Source organism: Miscanthus floridulus, chromosome 19 (assembly GCF_019320115.1).
Source record: "Miscanthus floridulus cultivar M001 chromosome 19, ASM1932011v1, whole genome shotgun sequence".
NCBI lineage: Eukaryota > Viridiplantae > Streptophyta > Magnoliopsida > Poales > Poaceae > Miscanthus > Miscanthus floridulus.
Window position 1 is genome coordinate 102591819 of NC_089598.1, and position 21358 is coordinate 102613176.

At 47.3% G+C, this 21358-nt stretch overlaps 3 protein-coding genes across 3 annotated transcripts; 1 reads left to right on the plus strand and 2 right to left on the minus strand.

Moving 5' to 3' along the window:
- Nucleotides 1-9664: 9664 nt before the first annotated feature.
- LOC136526513 (zinc finger BED domain-containing protein RICESLEEPER 2-like) lies at nucleotides 9665-10825 on the plus strand. Its single transcript, XM_066519159.1, has one exon. It carries the CDS (start codon nucleotides 9665-9667, stop codon nucleotides 10823-10825), a length of 1161 nt encoding a protein of 386 aa, XP_066375256.1.
- A 4414-nt stretch (nucleotides 10826-15239) lies between these two features.
- On the minus strand, nucleotides 15240-16565 carry LOC136527892 (FLUCTUATING-LIGHT-ACCLIMATION protein 1, chloroplastic-like). The gene is made up of 2 exons (XM_066520747.1): nucleotides 16026-16565; nucleotides 15240-15678 (listed from the first exon to the last, which is right to left on the minus strand). Exons 1-2 carry the CDS (start codon nucleotides 16334-16336, stop codon nucleotides 15435-15437), a joined length of 555 nt encoding a protein of 184 aa, XP_066376844.1. The 5' UTR covers nucleotides 16337-16565; the 3' UTR covers nucleotides 15240-15434.
- Nucleotides 16566-18492: 1927 nt separating this feature from the next.
- On the minus strand, nucleotides 18493-19848 carry LOC136529792 (peroxidase 45-like). Its single transcript, XM_066522855.1, has 4 exons — nucleotides 19633-19848; nucleotides 19357-19554; nucleotides 19074-19233; nucleotides 18493-18875 (listed from the first exon to the last, which is right to left on the minus strand). Exons 1-4 carry the CDS (start codon nucleotides 19846-19848, stop codon nucleotides 18493-18495), a joined length of 957 nt encoding a protein of 318 aa, XP_066378952.1.
- Nucleotides 19849-21358: the final 1510 nt, after the last annotated feature.

Here is a 21358-nt window from a genome sequence, read left to right on the forward strand (position 1 = left end):
TTGATTGTGGAGTGTACTTGGCCGAGAATTGATGTCTAATTCCAAATTCATCACATGACTCATCAATTCTAGTGTTCTTGAACTCACTACCATTGTCACTTCTAACTCTCTTGATGGTTGTTTCAAACTCATTGTGAATGCCCTTGACAAATGATTTGAATGTTGCAAACACATCACTTTTGTCCACTAGAAAGAATACCTAAGTGTATTTAGTATAATCATCCATTATCACAAAGACATATTTGTTTCCTCCAATGCTAGTGTATTGAGTTGGCCCAAATAAGTCCATGTGCAATAACTCAAATGCTTTACTAGTGCTCATCATACTTTTCTTAGGATAGGTGTTTCCAATTTGTTTGTTGGCTTGACAAGAGCTACAAAGCTTATCCTTATCAAACACAATATCTTTCAAGCCTCTAACCAAGTCATGCTTAACCAATCTATTCAATTGTTTTATTCCAACATGACCAAGCCTTCTATGCCATAACCAACCCATGCTAGACTTAGTGAACAAATATGTAGATAATTGAGCTTCACTAGCATTGAAATCAACCAAGTATAGATTCTCATATCTAAAGCCTTTAAAGATCAAGTTAGAGCCATCTACACTTATGATTTCTACATCATCGACCCAAAATATGCATTTGAATCCAAGATCACATAATTGAGCCATGGATAGCAAATTAAAGTTGAAGCTCTCTACTAGCAACACATTGGATATACTCATGTAATTGGATATTACAATCTTACCAAGCCATTTGACCTTGCCTTTGCCATTGTCACCAAATGTGATACTATCATAACTATTATTGCCATTGGTATTGATTAAGTTGAACATTCTTGCATCACCAGTCATGTGTTGAGTGCACCCACTATCAAGAACCTAATGCCTTCCTTTGACTTTGTAATTGACCTACAAAAGAAGATCAATTCTTTTTAGGTACCCAAACTTGCTTGGGTCCTTGAAGGTTAGTGACCAAGCTCTTTGGCACCCAAATAGCTTTCTTCTTTGAGCCCATCCATGGTGTACCAATAAACTTAGCCTTTACACCATTTGCACCCTTAGCAAGCACATAGAAAGAATTGATTTTAATTGAGGATACATTAGTATTTTTGCTCTTGTTCTTGCATTCATGCTCTTTATGACCAACTTACTTGCAACTAGTGCAAAATCGACCATTGTTCTTCACAAAACTAGTCTTGTGAGGAGAAAAGACAGCCTTGCCTTTCTTGGGGGTATAGCCCAATCCCTCTTTGTAGAGAGAAGCTCTTTGGCTACCTAAACACATAAGCAAGCGGTCCTCACCACCATAGGCCTTAGCCAAGGTGTGAGTGAGCTCATTGACCTCCTTCTTAAGGGTCTCATTCTCAACCATTAGTGAGGCATCACAAGTGAAACCATCACTACTAGATGAGGTGGAAGTAGAAGTGCGACAAGAAGAATTAGTGGGAGCAACAATGATAGGCTTATATAATGATTCATCAATTAAGCCACAAGTTAAGCCTACATTACATGTCTCAACATACTTCTTATTTTGCACATCAAGCAAAGAGAAATAAGCTTTTTCAAGCTTCTTGTGAGCCTTGCCAAGCTTCTTATGGGCTTCCTCTAGCCTCTCATGAGATGCATTGAGCTCATTAAAGGCTTGCTTAAGGGCTTTTAGTTCCTTACACAAGCTTTTGTATTCTCTTCTCTTAATGCCGAAGTGTTCTTTAGCATCAACTAGCATGTCAAGTAGTTCATCCTTAGTTGGTTCATCATCATCACTATCACTTTCATTTTCATTTTCATTATCATGTTCCTCATCACTTCCATCATCACAAGTTTGTACCTTAGTGGCCTTAGCCATGAAGCATGATGGAGTGTCAAAGAGAGAAGGCTTCTCATTGATAGCAATGCTTACAAGTGCCTTCTTGGTGATCTTGTCATCATCACTTGAGGAAGCATCACTATTCCAAGTGACCACATATGAACCACCATTCTTCTTCTTGAAGGTCATCTTGTCCTTCTTCTCTTTCTTTTCCTTCTTGTCCTTCTTGTCATCATCATTGTCACTATTGTATGGGCATTGAGCAACAAGATGATCTTTGCTTCCGCAATTGAAGCACCTTCTTGACTCTTCCTTGTTCTTGGATCAAGACTTCTTTCTTCTAGCACGGTAGCCCTTCTTCATCATGAACTTGCCAAATCTCTTGACAAAGAGAGCCATCTTCTCATCATCCATCTCATCAAAGCTCAAGTCTTCATCTTCACTTGATGATTCTTGCTTTGCTTTGCCCTTGGATGATGTAGCCTTGAATGCCACACTCTTCTTCTTGTCATCCTTTTTCTCCCTCTTTTCTTCCTTCTCATCATCATCTCTATAAGCATCATCGGTCATGATATCTCCCAAGATTTGGTCTAGTGTCATTGTGTCCAAATCAGTCCTCACTAGCAAGGTGACCAACATGCCAAATCTTGCGGGTAAGCATTTCAAGAACTTATGAGAGAAGTCCTTGTCCTCCACCTTCTCACCAAGTGCTTTGAGATCATTGACAAGCACTTCCATCTAATGGAACATGTCTGACACACTCTCATCTTTCTTCATCTTGAAGCTAGCAAATTTCTCCTTGAGAATGTATGCCTTTGCACCCTTCATTGCCTTGGTGCCCTCGAATGATTCTTTCAACTTCTTCCAAGCCTCATGAGCCATCTCAATGTTCTTGATTTGCTCAAATGTTCTCTCATCAATTGCATCATGAATGGCACTTAGAGCAATGTCATTGTTTTGGAGAAGCACTTCTTCGGCCGTGGTGGGATTCTCTGGATAGGCAATCTCAATTTTGGTTTCTACCATTTTTCACACCCTTCTATTGATTGACTTGATATGTGTGGTCATCTTTGACTTCCAATATGGATAATTTGTGCCATCAAATTAGGGTGGCTTCTTGGTGTTATTGATTTGAGTCATTTTGACACCGAAGGTTGTTAAGCCTCAAATTACGGTGACCATGGCTCCAATACCACTTGAAAGGTCCTAATGGCTAGAGGGGGTGAATAGCCTATTCAAATTTCTACAACAACACTTAGCAAATCGGTTAGACAAATATGAGGTGAAGCGAGTGTTGCGCTAGCCTACTAAAAATGCAAGCCACCTACCACAATTCTAGTTTATATAGTCTCTATCCACAATAGCTATGTCACTACACTAAGTTAGTGTGCTCTCAAAGGCTAACTAAAGAGCCACACTAACCAAACTAATAAGCTCTCACAACTAGCTACACTAAAGAGCTTGACAACTAGTTTGCGGTAATGAGAAGAGATAGAGCAAGATGGTTATACCGCCTAGTCGAGGAATGAACCAATCAATCACAAGAATGAATACCAATCATCTCGAAATCAAATGATGACATAATGATTTTTTACCAAGGTTTACTTGCTTGCTGGTAAGCTAGTCCTTATTGTGACGATTCACTCACTTGGAGGTTCACGCGCTAATTGGCATCACACGTTAAACCCTCAATAGGGTGCCGCACAACCAACACAAGATGAGGATCACACAAGCCACGAGCAATTTAATAGAGTACCTTTTGCCTCTCCACCGGGGAAAGGTTAAGAACCCCTCACAATCACCACGATCGGAGTCAAAGACAATCACCAACCTCCGCTCAATGATCCTCGCTGCTCCAAGCCATCTAGGTGGTGGCAACCACCAAGAGTAACAAGGGAATCCCGTAGCGAAATATAAACACCAAGTGCCTCTAGATGCAATCACTCAAGCAATGCACTTAGATTCTCTCCCAATCTCATAAAGAACATGAATCAATGGTGGAGATGAGTGGAAGGGCTTTGGCTAAGCTCACAAGGTTGCTATGTCATTGCAAATGGCCAAGAGAGTGAGCTAGATCTAGCCAAACGATATTTATAGACACCCCCAAACAATAGAGCCGTTGGCTCAATTATTGGGCTGACTGCGGGACGACCGGACGCACCAGTCGTGTGCACCGGACATGTTCGGTCGCTGTGTCTGGTCGTAGCCTAACCACCACATGTCCCTTTCAAATTATTTAGCCATTCGTGCCCAATGGCTAAAACTACATAATCGGACGCGCTATTAGAAAACGACCGAACGCGGGAGACGCAGCGTTCGGTCGAGTCTAGAGAGCTGCCAGAGCCACTCTAGGCCGACCAAACACGTCTGGTCACATCGGATCAGACGCTCCCAGCGTCCGATCAATTATTGCGCTGAAAACCCAAGACTTGCTGGTTCACACCGGACACGTCCGGTGTGGCGACCGGACGTGTCCGGTCGCTGCGTCTGGTTGCTGCGTCCGGTCGAGTCCAGAGAGATCTTAGAGTCGCTCAACTATGATCGGACATGTCTGGTGTGGCAGACCAGACGCACCCCTGTGTCCGGTCATCTCTGGACCAACACCCATGCTCCACGTCACCTCGACCGGACGCTAAATAGTGATTGCTCAGCGTCCGATCACTGCTACCACCTAGAGTACGGTCACCTCGTCAACTCTGCCATGCCTGGACAGAATACCGAACACATCTGGTATGGATATCAGACTCGTTCAATCATGTCAGGAACACTACCGCCTGAGACAGTACCGGACACGTCCGGTACGCATGTTGGATGCGTCTGACCAGCGCAATCAACTCCTTTTCAACTCTATCTTCTTTACCCTTGCTCAAATGTGCCAACCACCAAGTGTATCACCTTGTGCACATGTGTTAGCATATTTTCACAAATGTTTTCAAGGGTGTTAGCACTCCACTAGATCCTAAATGCATATGCAATGAGTTAGAACATCTAGTGGCACTTTGATAACCGCATTTCGATATGAGTTTCACACCTCTTAATACTATAGCTATCGATCCTAAATGTTATCACACTTGCTAAGTGTCTCGATCACTAAACCGAAAAGCTCCTATCAATTTCACCTTTGCCTTGAGCTTTTTGTTTCTCTCTTACTTCTTTTCCAAGTTCAACCACTTGATTATCACCATGGCATCACCATCATCAAGTCATGATCTTCATTTGCTTCACCACTTAGAGTAGTGCTACCTATCTCATAGTCACTTTGATAAACTAGGTTAGCACTTAGGGTTTCATCAATTCACCAAAACCAAACTAGAGCTTTCACCCGTGCGATGAACAGATCCTTCGGCGACGCCTTTAGGAAGGTGAATGATGCATGTTGCACCACCGCCACCACCCCAAAGTGAGAAGCTAGGCAGGGATTTCACCTAGGAGCTTTTTCACCAATGGTTGCTAGAGTGTCCCTTTGCCTCGGCCGCCAACCCCTAGAGACAGGACTGCGCCACCTGTGTCCGGCCAGAGTGCAGTGGATAGGTGCGTGCCCCCGTCTCTAGCAGCCACCCGCGGTGGATTTGGCCACCGCCTCAGTGTAGCCACCAGATCCAGCGTGAACGCGGGGCGCCGACCTGGCTAAAGCACGCCACTGCCCAGCAGACACTAGCAGCGCCATGGATGCCACCACGGCCCGACGAGGTCTAGGAACGGGAGGGAAGCACAGCTATCGTTGACGTAGTCCTATCGCGACATCGGCAAAGCGTTGCTAGTGGAGGCGGTTTTCGCACTACGCAGTGCCGCCACGCTGACTCGTGTCCCATCGGCCACCATCTCTAGCTGCCGAGCAGGGCATCGTCACCACGCCTATGAGGCTGCACCCTGGATCGCCCATGGAGCTAACAGATGCGAAGACGAGGGAGCCCGAGGCCGTGATGGTGCCGCCTCGCCAGATGCCGAGCCTCGGCCCGATGCGGCCTAGGAAGAAGCTGGCCGACCGCGGCCGCTACCGATAGGCACGCCTAGGGGCCCAACCAGAGGGCCGGTTGCCACGCATGGGTCGCTGCGCCCGAGTGCCGTCCGCAAACCAGATCCAGGGCGGGGGTGATGGATCTAGGTCAAGGGGTCCTAGATCTGAAGCTCCGAGCACGCCACCAGCCATCCAAGCTCCAAGCCTGAGGTTAGAGGAAGAGGAGGGGAGGGGAGGGGAGGGGAAGGTGCTGTGGGGTGCCTTTTTGGGTGCCACAGCTGGCCGCCGCCGCCGCTGGTCGGGGAGCGGCGGCGGCCGAGGGAGCACGCCGGTGGGGGTGGTGACGGTGGAGGAGGAGTCACCCCCCATGTCGCCCTGTACGGAGAGCGACGTGGGTTAGGATGGGACTCTTGTGGGGAAAATAAATAAATCTATCAACAAAATCATCATTGATTTTTGCATGAGAGTTTGTTATCTGAGATGACTTCAACAATGGCAACGATTGGATCACTAACGCGATAGTCAATTTTATGGTCACGAGGTCAATTTGTTGTTACTATTTGCAAGGTTAAGGGTGCTCGTGCGCATTCCTTCGGGGTATATTAACTCCGGGTCATTGAACTCATGTCAATGGCTATGGAGAGGAAATCAGACATTCACTTGATGGATCAAGGATTGAGTGCTGAATTTACAACCTCACTACTATAGAACACACAATTATTGTCGACCTATCACCGCCAAATTGCTTCGCCACCGGCAGTGATAAAGCTTTCACTATCGCGTGATAAAAAACAGGCATCACTGTTGTTTTTAACAACGACTGACAATGACATGAGACATGGACCCAATAATAATAACATCAAATCCAATTAACTCTAATCTCCCCCCTTCATATCAAAACTGATTTAGTCACACACACACCCTCGATTCTGCCGCCCCTCTCTGACAAATTTCCCCCCTTTCTGCTGTTCTTTTACTTTTTTGAAAATGGCAGCCAACAGTGAACACCAAGGCTAACACTATCAATTACTCATTGCCACTTCGAAATCCGACAGTGAAAACTAGTTTGGAACCGCTAGTGATCACATGTTGTAATGTAGTGCATGTGCTATACTTGTTGATTTAGCCGCTAGTGTTAATTATTCATTGATTGAGATGTGTTTTGCTCTGGTTCTGGATTGTTGCATCCTATGAAATGTCTAAGATTTTACAGTTGGTAGGTGTATTCTGCATGAGAATTGTACTTTGGTTTCGATGTTGGATGATCCTCTATTTACTTAGAGCATGCATCGACGAATCCACTAGCTAGAGAAGAATACGATGGAAGGACTCGATAGAATATTATTTTTTGTTGTGGATGTACTGTATTAAATGGTAATTTTACTTAGGCTGTGTTTAGTTTCCAAAAAGTTTTCCAAAAAGTTCTACATTAGCCATCACATCGAATCTTGCAATACGTGCATGGAGCATTAAATGTAGACAAAAAAAACCAATTGCACAGTTTGGTTGGAAATCACGAGACGAACGTTTTGAGCCTAATTAGTCCATGATTAAACACTAATTGCCAAATAAAAACGAAAGTGCTACAATAGCCAAATTCCTAAATTTCGCAAACTAAACACAGCCTTACCAGACGTCCGGACGCATCGAACGTAGGCTCACATCCCACTAAACAGCCCACCGCTCAACTTCCGTCATGAAGTCTTATCATTCGCTCACGTCCTATCCTGTGTCCTTCTCCTCTTAATTACCAGCAGTTGATTCCGTGCTGCATTGTGCCGGCCACCTATAGTTGGCCATGCAGCCCACGGCCCACCGGCCCGGCCCGTGGTCTGGTGTTTTGGCCCGGCACGGACACGGCACGGCCCGTGATGGCACAGCCCAAGACACTAGGCCGTGCCTAGGCCGCCACCCCGGCCCATGGCACAGCATGGGCACGGCCCGGTGCAAAGAGGCGGCCCGGTGGCGGCCCGACTTCATTTGGCCCAGCAAGCTGCAAGGCAGCCCATGGCCACGAAAGCCTGGCAGCCAGCCCACCCGGCCACCCCGCCGCACCGCATATATATAAGCCGGTGCCCACCACGGCGCTGCCTCCCTCCCTAACCCTAATCCCCATTCCTCCCCCACCGAGCTGTCTGCTCTTGCTTGCTGCCTCGCTGTCGCTCTCGCATTCATGATCCACCGCCGCCGCCACTCTCCATTGACCATCATCGTCCATCCTCTCTGGCACCGGTGACCTCGCTGGCGCTCCTCCACCTCGCACTGAGTTCGCTAACCCTGTCTCCTCCCTCCTTTTCCTCTCCTGTTTGGCTGTTTCCTCTCGCTCTCGCTCGGAATCAATGAACCATGTGAGTTCGTGTTCATGTCACTTTCCCTAACCCTAGATCTGCTCTTCTCTGCTCTATCTCTCTCTAATCTCTGTCTCTCAAGTGTCATCTCTCACTCTTCTTCTTCTCCGGCACCGGGCTCCGGGAAAGCAGGTTCGTCACTTTCCCTAACCCTAGATCTACTCTTCTCTGCTCTGTCTCTCTCTGATCTCTGTCTCTCAAGTGCCATCTCTCACTCTTCTTCTTATCCGGCACCAGGCTTCGAAAAAGCAGGTTCGTCACTTTCCCTAACCCTAGATCTGCTCTGTCTCTCTCTGATCTCTGTCTCTCAAGTGTCATCTCTCACTCTTCTTCTTCTTTGCGTGCAGGTTGGTGCCTGACGCTGCATCTTCCTCCTCTAGAGTATACATGGCTAGGCCGCCAAAGCGCCCGTTGAGGGATAGTGCTGGAATTGCTGGAGGTCGAGGTCGTGGACGGCTGTCCGGCTCGTCCGCGGGCGGTTAAGGTTCCGGCCTCGCAATGCGGGGGGAGGATCAGCATCCCCTCGGCGACGGCGAGGACCAGGCGCCGCACCCGGATGACGAGCTGGAAGTCAAGGACGATGATGACCTACGTGATGATGCAGCCGGTCTGTTCGGCATCGACCTCGGTGACGGCAACCAGCCTATCGATCTCGATGGCGATGACGGTGATGGTGGAGTTGAGGTCTTCACTGACACTCATGGTACCTCAACCACCTCTGGTAAGAAAGTTTCTACTGTTTGAGATTACTTCCATGAGATTAAGGAGAATAAAATTCGAGTTACTGCCATCTGTAAACATTGTCGGGCGTGATACACTGCTAGATCGTCTGCTGGCACTAGCCATTTGAGACGGCACATGTATTCCTGTATGAGAAAACGTAATCATGCTAGTATGGTCCAGTCTAAGCTTGCTCTGAATCCTGATGGTTTGAAAAATTGGGTGTATGATCCTATGCTTGCTCGCACTGAGTTGTGCCGTTTGATTGCTAGGCTAGACCTTCCTTTAGGGATAGGTGAGACACAGGCTTGGGAGGATTACATTAAGCGTGCTCGTAATCCTTTGTTCGAGAAGGTTTCTAGGCAGACCACCACTAGAGATATGTGTAAACTTTTTGATGAACAACGTGCTATGCTTATGAAATCTGTGTTGCCTGCTGCATCTTCTGTTTCTTTGACATCTGATATTTGGTCTGGTAATGCTAAGGAGGATTATATTTCTGTTGTTGCTCATTATGTTAGTGCAGATTGGGAGTTACAGAAAAAATTGTTGGTCTTAGGCTGATTGATGTTTCATATTCTGGTGAAAACATTGCTGATAGGATTTCTAGTGTGGTTGAGGAGTTTGGTTTGATTGACAAGGTTTTTTCTGTGTCTCTAGACAATGCTTCTGCTAATTCTAGGGCTTATGAGATTTTGCAACCTATGTTCTTTGGTTATTTGGGTTCTTATCCTGCACCTACAAGAGATGATCCTAACAAGGTGCAGTACTTGCTTGTGCATCAGCGCTGTGCATGCCATATCATTAATCTGATTATTAAATCTGGCATGAAGAGGTTGAAACCTTATACTGAAGATTTCAGAACTGCAATAAGTTTTTTAAATTCATCTAATCAAAGAATTGCATTGTTTAAGAACTACTGCACTGTTCAGGGTCTTAGACCTAGAAAGTTTGGCTTGGATATGGATGTTAGATGGAATTCTACTTATTTGATGCTCAAACACTTGCTGCCATACAAGGAAGTCTTTCATGTGTTCATTACCTCTAATTATGGTTCTACTTTGTTGACTGCACAGCATTGGTATGTTGCTGAACAAATAATGATATTCCTAGAACTCTTCTATAATTCCACTGTTGTCCTGTCTGGTGTTTATTATCCCACAGCTCCACTTGTTTTGCACTATATGCTTGACATGGCTGAGCATTTGCAAAATGCTGAAAGAGATGCTAATTTTAGAATGATTGCTACTCCTATGAAGCTTAAATTCCTTAAATATTGGGAGAAAATTCCACTGATTTATTCATATGCATTCATTCTTGATCCTAGAGCTAAGATGAAGGGGTTCTTTAATGTGCTTGAATTGCTTAGTAAGGCAACTAGATGCATTTATAGTGTATACTATGGTGATGTGAAAGATAAATTGTATAGATTGTTTGCCAAGTATGAACAGAAATTTGGTGCAGTTAGGTCTCAGAGGGTTTCAGTGCCTTCAACTCATACTGGTAAGACAAAACAGGCATGGGGAATGATCTTTGGAGGTCCTGGTGAATCCCCTATCGGTTCCCCCTCATCTTCATCTACTCCATCTGCTGTCAGTGAGCTCAAAGCTTACTTGGACAGTGACCCTGTCACATGTTATGAGGAATCCTTTGGCATACTCCTCTGGTGGCGTGACCACAAGCTAACCTATCCAATCCTATCTATTATGGCTCGAGATATCATGTCTGTCCCTGCATCTACTGTCTCTTCCGAGTCTTGTTTCAGCTGTACATCCAGGATACTCGAAGACCGGCGGCGGCGCTTGTTGCCTGAGCATGTGGAGATGCTCACCTGCATCAAGGACTGGGAGCAAGGTGCAAGAAGGGAACAACATACGCCTGAGGAGCTAGACCTGGACCTAGAGGAGGCATTCAAGAACCTCTTCCTCGATGAACAAGGCAAAGGCAGTGGCAGCGGCGGTACTGCTGGTGGTGGTCCTGGTGGATAGAAGAAGAAGAAGAGAAGAGGAGAGCTAGTCACTCACTCAACTGAAACTTTCAAGTTCCATATTGCTTCTTTACATTCAAGTTCACTAACATTGCTTGCTTCTGTACAATTTTGCATTGTAGGTACTTTTGGTGTGACAGACGATAGAGTGAGACAGTGAGTCACAGTCACTATGAATGTTGCCACTGATGTTGGTAGTTGGCTATTGTAATAGGATAGAACTTTTGCTGCTGTGAACTCACTAAGTCACATTGTCACAATGACTTTGTCACTGATGTTGGCTATTGTAATAGGATAGAAGAACTAAGACTTTGACACTTTAGAGCTGGCTGTACTCTTTTTTCCTTTCTAGGGTTTCTCACAAGGGTGAGTTTTACCTAGAAAGGTTTTTAATGAGGCAGCATTACACAAAATAGCTCATATTCATATAATGATATAATCTTGTCTTTTGTCCCTTGTCCTTGTGTTATGAGTTGTGAGCCGGGCTATGGGCCGGCACGGCCCGGTGAAAATGGTCATGCCCAACGGGCGGCACGGCATGGCCAAACGGCCCACGGGCCGTGCCTTGGGCCGGAGGTCGGGCACGAGCACGCCATAGGCACGGCACGGCGGGCACGGTGGCCCGGTGAGGCACGACATCGCGTCGGGCCGTCACGGCCCGATGGCCATCTATATGGCCACCCCACGCCTACAACTGACCGACGCCCCACCTAGGGCAATCGTCACCTAGGCCCAGCGTGTCCCTACCCCGTGGACGCGCCCCTTGCCCAGCCTCCCTTGCATGTGGCATGCAGATCACCTGGCGCCTGTGGCTGCTTAGGCACTGCCGTGGCAGCTGAGCCAACCCCGCCCTATCCGCATGGGCCCTTGCGCCGCGCCATGCATCGAGCGACCGTGCCCCATCCTCCACCGAGCTTGCTGGCTACCACAGTTCCCCATCAGGTAGGCCAGGCCCGCCGGTGATGCCATGTTTTGAGTGTTTTAGGTGTATGTTTCAAGTGTTTAATCTAAATGTTTCATAGGTTGCAATGGTTATATACGCATATTGCAAGCCTATGTTTCAAGTGTTTCAGATATATATTTCAAGTGTTTCACCTAGATGTTACATATGTTGCTATATCTATACACACATGTTTCAAGTATATGTTTTCAAGTGTTTTAGATGTTTTAGACTTATGTTACAAGTGTTTCATATAGATGTTGTATATGTTGCTATGACTATACACGCATGTTTCAAGAGCATGTTTCAGGTGTTTCGTATGTTTAAGACATATGTTGCAATTTTTTCATCTGTATGTTTCAAATGTAGATCTAGTGTTGCACATGTTGCAATGGCGCCGGTGGCTAGCAGACAGTGGCCTGCCGCAGTCGTCTATTGTTGCTTCTGGGGTGCCGTCGTGGTTCACATGCAGGCGCCTGAGGCCGGTAGACACCACCGCGGCGCGCATCCGCAGGCGGGGTAGCTGACATGGGACCCATGTGGGTTTCCCGTACGAGCGTGGGACAGGCGCTATTTCAGACGCTAGTGCGCGATGTGGACATGCGCGGGTACGGGAGCTGCGGCCAGACGGGTCCTGCGGCCGGACGCTAGCCCCTTCCTCCGTATACTAAGGGTGTGTTTAGTTACCCCAAAATCCAAACTTTGGCACTATGCAAAAAGAAGATTTCCCGTCACATCAAACTTGCGGTACATGCATGGATTATTAAATGTTGACGAAATCAAAAACTAATTGCACAGTTTGGTTGTACTTTGCGAGACGAACGTTTTGAGCCTAATTAGTCAACGATTAGACAATTATTACCAAATACAAGCGAAATGCTACAGTGTGCTACAGTGCCGCACAGTGGTTCCGGCGGCGCCAGCTTTGGCAACTAAACAAGGGCTAAATTCTTGTAAAGTTGTCTCTTCTTGTTTTTTGTCACATTCTAGGGCTTATGTGCGTTGTGAATGTCATCAGCTGGATCAACCTACTTGGGCTCTCTGCAACGTAAGTACGTCCCGCGAAGACTTCTTGTCTTCTAAACTCCCCACGTTAATTTTTATTAGACATGCTATAAAATAAAAGGATTAATTCATAGAGCTGAAGCAAAAAAAAAAAAATGATTCAATGCTAAAGTTGAGTTATGCCAAATGATGCCTTATAATACAATATAATTATCATCAACAATAATAATTATTTATTCTATTCTGTTTCCTAAAAATCTATTCAGGTATGTCACTAGATATAATGTAAAGAATTTTTCATCTATACCATTATGAAAAATAATCTAAAGTAATTTAAATTTACATATAAGCTACCGACGCCTCCATTATTATATTAACCATAAAAGTAAAGTAACCCTAAATCTATATCAAAATAACATAAGTATGTAGTTATAAAAAATTGACCCAAAGTACTATATATATAGTTATAAAGTATTCACGTCAAACACTAAATTCAAATTAAAGTTTCAACTAAATATATATTAAACACACGTAGAGGTGTGGTGCAAATAGAACAAGAATAAATAAGGATAGAAAAGTATATATATACAGAATAGTTGATAACTAAAGATATTACAACTAGACAAATACAAAAGCATCTACATACATGTCACTACGCCATTAACGATTTCTTGGGACGGTCCAGAATGGTTTGTGGGGCAGTTTTGTCAGCCGCTCCTTTCGAACCGTTGCTACAAATGTCTGGTTTGTAGGAACGGCCGGCGAACTGCCTCTGGAAATCAGATTTGTAGGAGCGACTGATAACACTAGCGGTCCCTACAAATGGATCTATAGGGTGGCTTGTTTAGGCATCATTTGTAGGGGCGGCTCAATATAGAGCCACCCCTAAAAAAAGAGCGTTTCTATAAATCATTTTCGTAGCGGTGTGTTAAAATATATGAACATTTTAAGAAGAGCAACATCGTAACTTTTAATTAGCTGCGGGTCCTAACTTCATCCATGAATGTCTAACATTTATCTTAACTTACTACCTCGACTAGGGCCTTGTTTAGATGACCCCCAAATTCCAAGTTTTTTCACTCTCTCTCCATCACATCAATTTTTAGCCGTTTGCATGGAGCATTAAATGTAGGTTAAAAAAAATAACTAATTGCACAGTTTAGTTGGAAATCACGAGATGAATCTTTTGAGCCTAGTTGGTCCACGATTGGACAATATTTGCCAAATAAGACGAAAGTGGTACTATTCATCGAGTTGTAAAAAGTTGCAATCTAAACATGGCCTAGTTAGGAGAAAATTTGAAAAAAAACCGCTATATATGCAACTTGGTTTTTGAGATGCCATCTCATAATACATTGTTTTCTGCAAACACCCACCTCATTGTCAGACTTTGTTGAAAGAAGAGCACCCAACTATACATGAGTGTAGCCGTTTGTATCCATTTTTCACAACTTTTTGGAGCCATTACAAACCATACCAAATAAGTCCATTTTAAGCCTAGTGCATGGATTATGCTTGTTCGCCGGGGTGGACCGAGGCCGAAGGTCTCTAGGGCCGGAGCCCTAGTTGTGGTCTATTAACACTTACTATTCCTACCTAATATTGGGTCATAAATATTAGGTCTAAAAACAAGATTACGAGAGCATGCATCTGTCGCCCCTTCTCGGCCGGCAATCGCATCGCTCGACCATTAGCAGCCGGAAACGTGGAATATAACATCTGAAAACAATTACATTCCTATAGTACAATTACATTATAAAGTATAGCTCCACGTTCCTATTCCCGTATAGGAATATGGCTTCTAAGGCTTGACCTCTCTAAGTCCCGACCCTGACTCCCTGACTCGACGATTGCAGACTCTCGATTCCGCCCCCACGAGCCACGGCCCCACGTTGCCCTCTCCACGATGGATGCTGCCACTGGTCTTCCCGAGTCCACCACCACACGCCACCGATTCCACCTCCACGAGCCACCACCCCACGCCACCCTCCCCACGAAGGCCGTTGCCACCGGCCTTCCTGAGTGCGCCCACACGATAGTATGAGGAGGCCGCGCGTGGTGCTACTCCGATTTATGCGCCCCGCGTGCACCTTGGGCTCCGAGGAGGCCTACGCCGTCACGTGGCAGATCGAGGCGGTCAACCACCCAAACCTCGTATATCTTGAATTCTTTCTAAGGAGTGAAATTATCCGATATCCTAATCCATATCCGTCAGATTTTGCCAATTTCATATCTTGTCTTGTATCAAAATATAATCGGAGCAAATTATCCGTATATATATAGATATTAAAAGCTTTTCTCTATATCCTCGAAATTTGAGTTCGGTTCAGGTCGGAGAATTACCGGTGCTACTTTCAACCCCAGCATTAACTATATATATACAGTTGAATCTATTTTAATCATGCACTTTTTTTTGACAACATAATCATGCACTTCGTAGTCGCTGGCTCGATGCTATGGAGTATTTGGCTGTTTACAACTGTCCCTAACTATAGATGCTTTTCTCATTACATTTCACTGAACAAAATTATTACATACATTTCATGATGCATCAGTACACTCTGTTTCTAGTATTCCACACGAAAAAAATCTCTCCATATATTACACATGAAGGTGAAGGATGAGATTCGCTACATCCCCTAGCTGGATCTGTCATTGATAATCATCAGTAGTCGTCGTAATCATCGTTATTCCTGTTGAGAAACCGCCTGACAGCTCCGACGACGGCGCCCAGCACCAAGAAGAGGACGAGCGTGTCGAAGCCGCCGCCGACCCCGACGGCGACGCTCGGCCCGGGGGCGAAGAAGCTGAACGGCGACCACCCGTAGCCGTAGCCGCCCAAGAACGGGCTCCCGTAGCCGTATCCGCCCAGAGGCGGCGCCACCGGCGGGTTGATGTAGATGTTCGTCCTGCGCATGCACCAGACAAGATAACATTTTTGCATCAGCAGACGCAGCATGCATAGATACATGTCACAGCTGATTTCAGTCGCCTGTCGTGCTACTCTAGATTCTTGCAAATGATTGAAAACAAACTGAACCATCAAGTTGCACAAGGACGATCAAAAGCTATCCAACTTCACAATAATTCAGTTTCAGACATTCAGAGCTCGTAATCGGTGGGAGGAAGACGTCATCTTGTCTGAGCTCTGAACTGAACACGGCTAGAAGTAGAACTGAACTTTGGCAAAACATCCATGAGCTCAGACAGATTAGATACAATGATTCAAATCACTCTAGAAGGCGCTAAAGATTACCTGGAGTTGTTTATCCGAGGGCCGGACGACCGTGGCGCGGACCGGAACGCCTGCCCGCCGACCCTGCCGCCGGACTTGGCCGCCATGGCGCCGTCGACGGGGCCTAGCGCCAGCACGCCGGCGGCCAGCGCGACCATCGCCAGCTTCCCGAGCTTGACCCCAAGGTCATTCCCTCCTGACGGTACCTTGTCCTTGTCATCGCCCGACGCCTTGCACGAGATCCTCGACGGCCTCCTCGCGTGCCTGGGCGGCGTCGCCGTGCACACCGGTCTGCTGCTGCCCGTGAGGAGAGGTGCCGGCACCAGAGCCATGGATGATGGATCGACGGTCTCTCGATTTTGTCAGCTCGCTCGGTTCTTCCTTGGTTGAACGCTAGCTTCTCTTCTCTCCTGAATCCTGATTGTCAAGTAGGAACTAGGAAGAGGAAGAGAAGAATAGGCGGTGGTGGTAGGAGAGGAAGGCTTATCTTGAGATGGCAAAGACGCCACTTGGCCGAATTGGAGTGGATGGTGAAATTAGAGCTTCTGGAGGGGGGAGAGATCTTTTGAGCGCTCCTTTGTTCTCTAGCCCAAGTTGCTCTGATGTCTGAACAAGGCTGCATGGCACGGCGCCAACCGGTACTTTTTTTCTTGCGTTTTCCTTCCTTCACTTGAAATTTCCTTTGGGCTTGGGGCATGAAAACATATAATGGGGAGTTGTACTCAAATTGATGTTGTCATGTGTTTTTGCCCGGTCAGTGATTTTTCACACGCGTGAAGCATTATTACTTGTAGTAAAATTTATGAGAGATCCTTAAATTTGGCATGTTATTTTGGTCCTCTAACTCATAAACTATTATTTTGAAGTCTTTAAACTTGGCATCAGGTGTCATCCAATTTCCCAACTAATAAATTACCATTTTCATATCCTTAAACTTGTGTTTAGGTGGCATTCGAGCCCAAACAGGTCTTGAGCTATTCCTCTACTGACATGACAATGTGACTTGCTAACTTTGTATTGACATGGACCAACATGTGGGGCTCATATGTAAGGTCCACATCTCCTCTCCCCCACTCCATGCAAATGAGGGTCGGCTCTAGCTGTTGCTATTATTACAAGACGAGACAGGGGATAGGAGGACGAGGATAACCTGATGACATTGAAGAAGAAGAACACGGTGCTATCATAATCATGACTCCACCTCAATCTTCTTCTAGATCTTGATGATTTTTCCTTGAATGTTATGCTCTTCTTCTTTTCCTTCTCCTCTTGCTCATCACTCTCCTCTTGATCAAAGGTGTCATGAGTGATGATCTCTCTCAACACTTATGTGGGAGTGAAGTCCATTAGTCCCTCTCTCGATATCACGGTGACAATGATCTTGAACTTGGAGGGGAGGCACCGTAAGAACTTATGTGAGAAATCCTCATCATCTATACCTTGTGCCCATGTGCCCTCAACTCATTGGCTATGACATTAAGGCGGTGGAACATCTCTAGCACATTTTCACCTTCAAGCATCTTGAATTTGGCATGTTTGTCCTTAAAGAGGTACAACTTGGCATCCTTTATGGTGGAGGTACCCTCATATGCTTCCTCTAACCTCTTCCAAACCTTGTGCCATCTCCAAGTCTTTGATAGACTTGAAGACCTTGGGATCAAGGATGTATGCAATTGAGTGCTTGATCATTCAGTTAGAGCTTTTGTTCCTCACTTGGGGTTGGAGCCTTCAAGTCAAGCACTACAAAAGTTATCCTCGACAACTCCCCAAATCTTCCTCTCCATAGCCTTTAGATGTGCACATATCCTTCTCCCCAATACTCATAATTTGTGCCATCAAAGTGCGGGGGCTTGCCAACATTGTTGCTAGCCATAGTTTACTCCAAAGATTGTGAAATCTTGATTTAGTTGGAGGCTTGGCTTTGATATCACTTGTAAGGATCTATTGTGGCTAGAGGAGGTAAATAGCCTAATTAAAATTTCATGCAAAGGCACAACACTAGGTAAAACGGCGAGCAAGAAGATAGCCCTAATAAGCACTACATCCAACTTAAGATTTTGCAAGCCTAGGGTGAACAAGAGCTACTCAACACAAGATTCAGCTTTTTTTGAGCACCCGAGTCGGTTTCAGCTGGATCATACAACACAAGAAGGATTCATACGTAGAACACAAGACGATATAGACACAAAGTGTTCCTTCTATTCCTAGTAATGTAGATGGGCCGGTTTGGGCCAACCGCCAACCTTTACATTTTCTGTGAACACCTGGACCTTCACACTCTACTTGCAGCCACGCAGCCCACCAGGCCCAGACCCTTCCTGGTCCAAAAGACACGCGGCCATCTGAACCTCCAGTCAATCAAGTCAACAACAACGCAACACAGACACCCACTCGCGCCACGTCCATGAGTGACGTTCAGAGAAGCAACACAAAACCGTCGCGCAACCACAAGCAGCAGGCGAACGAAGAACCCGTGGATCCAATTCCATCAGTTGGGGAACCTGCAGTCGCGGCGTATCTCGCCGTCGGCCGCCGTGCGGACCCCGACCCTGCCGAGCCTGGTCATTGCGGCGGCGAAGTCGCCGAAGAAGGCGCCCTGGTCCGCGGCGTAGCGCTCGACGGCGCCGCGGGACCTCGGGTCGGCGTACAGCACCTGGTCGGAGGCCAGGACTCCCATCCCGCCGCGCAGGTTCCGGTAGTACTCGTTGTCGAACTGCAGCGGCGTCGTGGCGTCCAGGAACGCGAACCCGGCCGGCCCTCCCGCCGGGCAGCGGCCCAGGAGATGCTGCGCGAGCGCCGGGTCCATGGCCGGGTCCGCGCCCACCCGGTACGCGAAGAAGCCGCACGACGCCGCGCCGATCGTGTGACCCCCTGCTTGCAGAGTTGCAGTACGTAGTGCCACGCAAGAACGGCCGTTAGCGACGGGCATGACTGCACTGCAGGTGTTCGTTCGCAGGAGTAGGAGTAAACTAAACATGGAATGCATGCATGCTCTTGGCGTGTTCCACTGGCTAGCTGATGTAGCTGACACATTTATATATGCATGCACACGTGCGCGTGGATATGTACCTGAGAGCGCGATCATGTCGGTCTGGTTGAGGCCGAGGCTGGAGAAGAAGCCGTTGAGCTGGTCGAGGTCGAACGTGCCATGAGGAATCACGACGCTGCCACAAGTCGACACCCTGCCGTCGAACCTGCCCAGCTCCACCTTGTAGTCTGGCCCTCCGCTCTGCGGCGGCCGTACGTACGTGTTCACGCCGAGACGAGAGACAGTCCGATCAACTCGAGAACGAATGCTATCGAGGAGCAGAGCAGAGCAGCATGCATGCTTCGTTGGTGTTCGCGTGCTTACCAGGAACACGGAGTCCCTGGCGGCAAGGGCCAGGATGTCGGCGCAGGACACCCTGTTCCGGCACTGCGGGTCGCTGTCCACCGCCGCCTTGGCGTTCATCACCGTGCTGAACCCCTCCAGCTTCAGCGTCATGCCGTCGGGGCTCCGCCACTCGTCGTCGCCGGCAGCGTTGATCAGCATCACCGACGCGTCGCAGCCCTTAATTCACAGATCACAAGAGTGGCGGCATGGCATCAATCCTCTGATCGGCGTCAGTAATAATACAATCGCACATACCCTGACGGCGCAGTCGTGGAAGAAGAGCCGGAGCGTGGCCGGCGCGGAGAGCGGAGAGAGCGCCACGGACTGCTCTACGGCGCCGCGGACAATGCTCTCGAGGTTCGGGCAGACGCCGGCGTAGTAGTCCGGCCTCAGCTGGGGCTGGGCCGCCGCCGCCGCCATCGGCGCGAGCGCGAGGAGGAAGACGGCGGCCAGGAACTGGAGGCGCCTCATGGTACTGCCGCTAGGCTCGCTCTTAAGGCTGCTGTTTGTTTACTAATCTCTCCTAAATTAGCTAATGCCGTTAAACTGCATGAGCTCGAGGTGGTTTGCAAGCGATGACAGCGTGGGTTTATATAGAAGACAAGAGGCGGCGTGTGGCATCCCCGCGCTATTACCCATTCACCTATTAATTAACCTCTTGTATAACAGGTGTACACTATTGGTCAATGTGAGACTGATGTTGATATCCATGGTTGATCACAGCTCATGACCTCGGTGTGAGACGATAAAACTGTGGGTTCTTGATTCTCTCCTCTATTATACTTGCGCATATTTGCTTAGTTTATTACATTCAAAAAGAGAAGCTGAGGCCTAACGACTTTGAAAGTCTGAATGTCCTTTCAGAGCAAAAAGAAGTGTCTGAAAGTCTGAATGTCCTTTCATAGCAAACAGTGTTAGATAATTTACTGCTTCCTTGTGTGAACATATAGCAAGAGAAAACAACGCCGAAAAAGCTCCCTGCTGTGGTACTGTAGCCACTGCAGAGGCAGATGCCGAACAGCTCAACTGCCGGACTGTAGCCACATGCAGGGGCAGGCGCCAGAGTCAGCCCTACTATGTTATCTAGTCACTGTAGCAGCATGGCAGCTGTACTAAGACTAGATGGATAGAGTTGTATAAATAGTTTGCCACTGCAACTAAGTAAAGAGAGTTCAGATTTACCATCTCCTATACAGGGCTCCGGCCAACGCTGGTGTCTCTGCTGTGTGTGTATGCTCTGTTCTCCCTCTTCTTCTACCTCTGACCATAGTATATGGTCGGACAACGTCTATCGTGCTCGACCGTAGTCGGCAAGACTGGTGAGTGGTCGACTCACCTGAGCTGTGATCTTGTGGGCCAACAGTGGTATCGGAGCCGTACAAGCGCCGTCACTAGACTAACCGCTGGTGATGACGGACGGTTCAGAGATGGGCGACAGCAGTGGCACTACTGTGGCTGCCCAGACATGACAGGAGGTCATTGTTCGCACGGTACGGGAGGTCAGCGGCACCAGTTGGCCGACGCTGACTCGCACCAACTATGGAGAGTGGTCGGTGACCATGAAGGTCAAGCTCAGAGCTCGACGGCTCTGGAATGTTGTTGACAAGGGCACCGAAAATGAGGAAGATGACATGTCAGCGTTGGAGGCTATCCTCGCTGTTGTACCGGCTAGGGAGCCGTTGGGGGTGAAGAGCTCTGCTAAGGAGGCATGGGAGGCTATTGCGGCAATGCGCGTCGGTTCCGAGCTTGCAAAGAAGGCGACGGCCCAGCTTATAAAGCAGGAGTACGCCAACCTCAAGTTCAAGGATGATGAAATGGTGGAGGATTTCTCCCTCCATCTGCAGACGTTCATCAGCAAGCTGAAGGGCCACGACGTCACCATCGATGAAGAGGAGGCGGTCTCCAAGTACCTCCACTCCATGTCGGCAAAGTACATCTAGATCGCTCTCTCCATAGAGACGATGTTGGACTTGTCCATCCT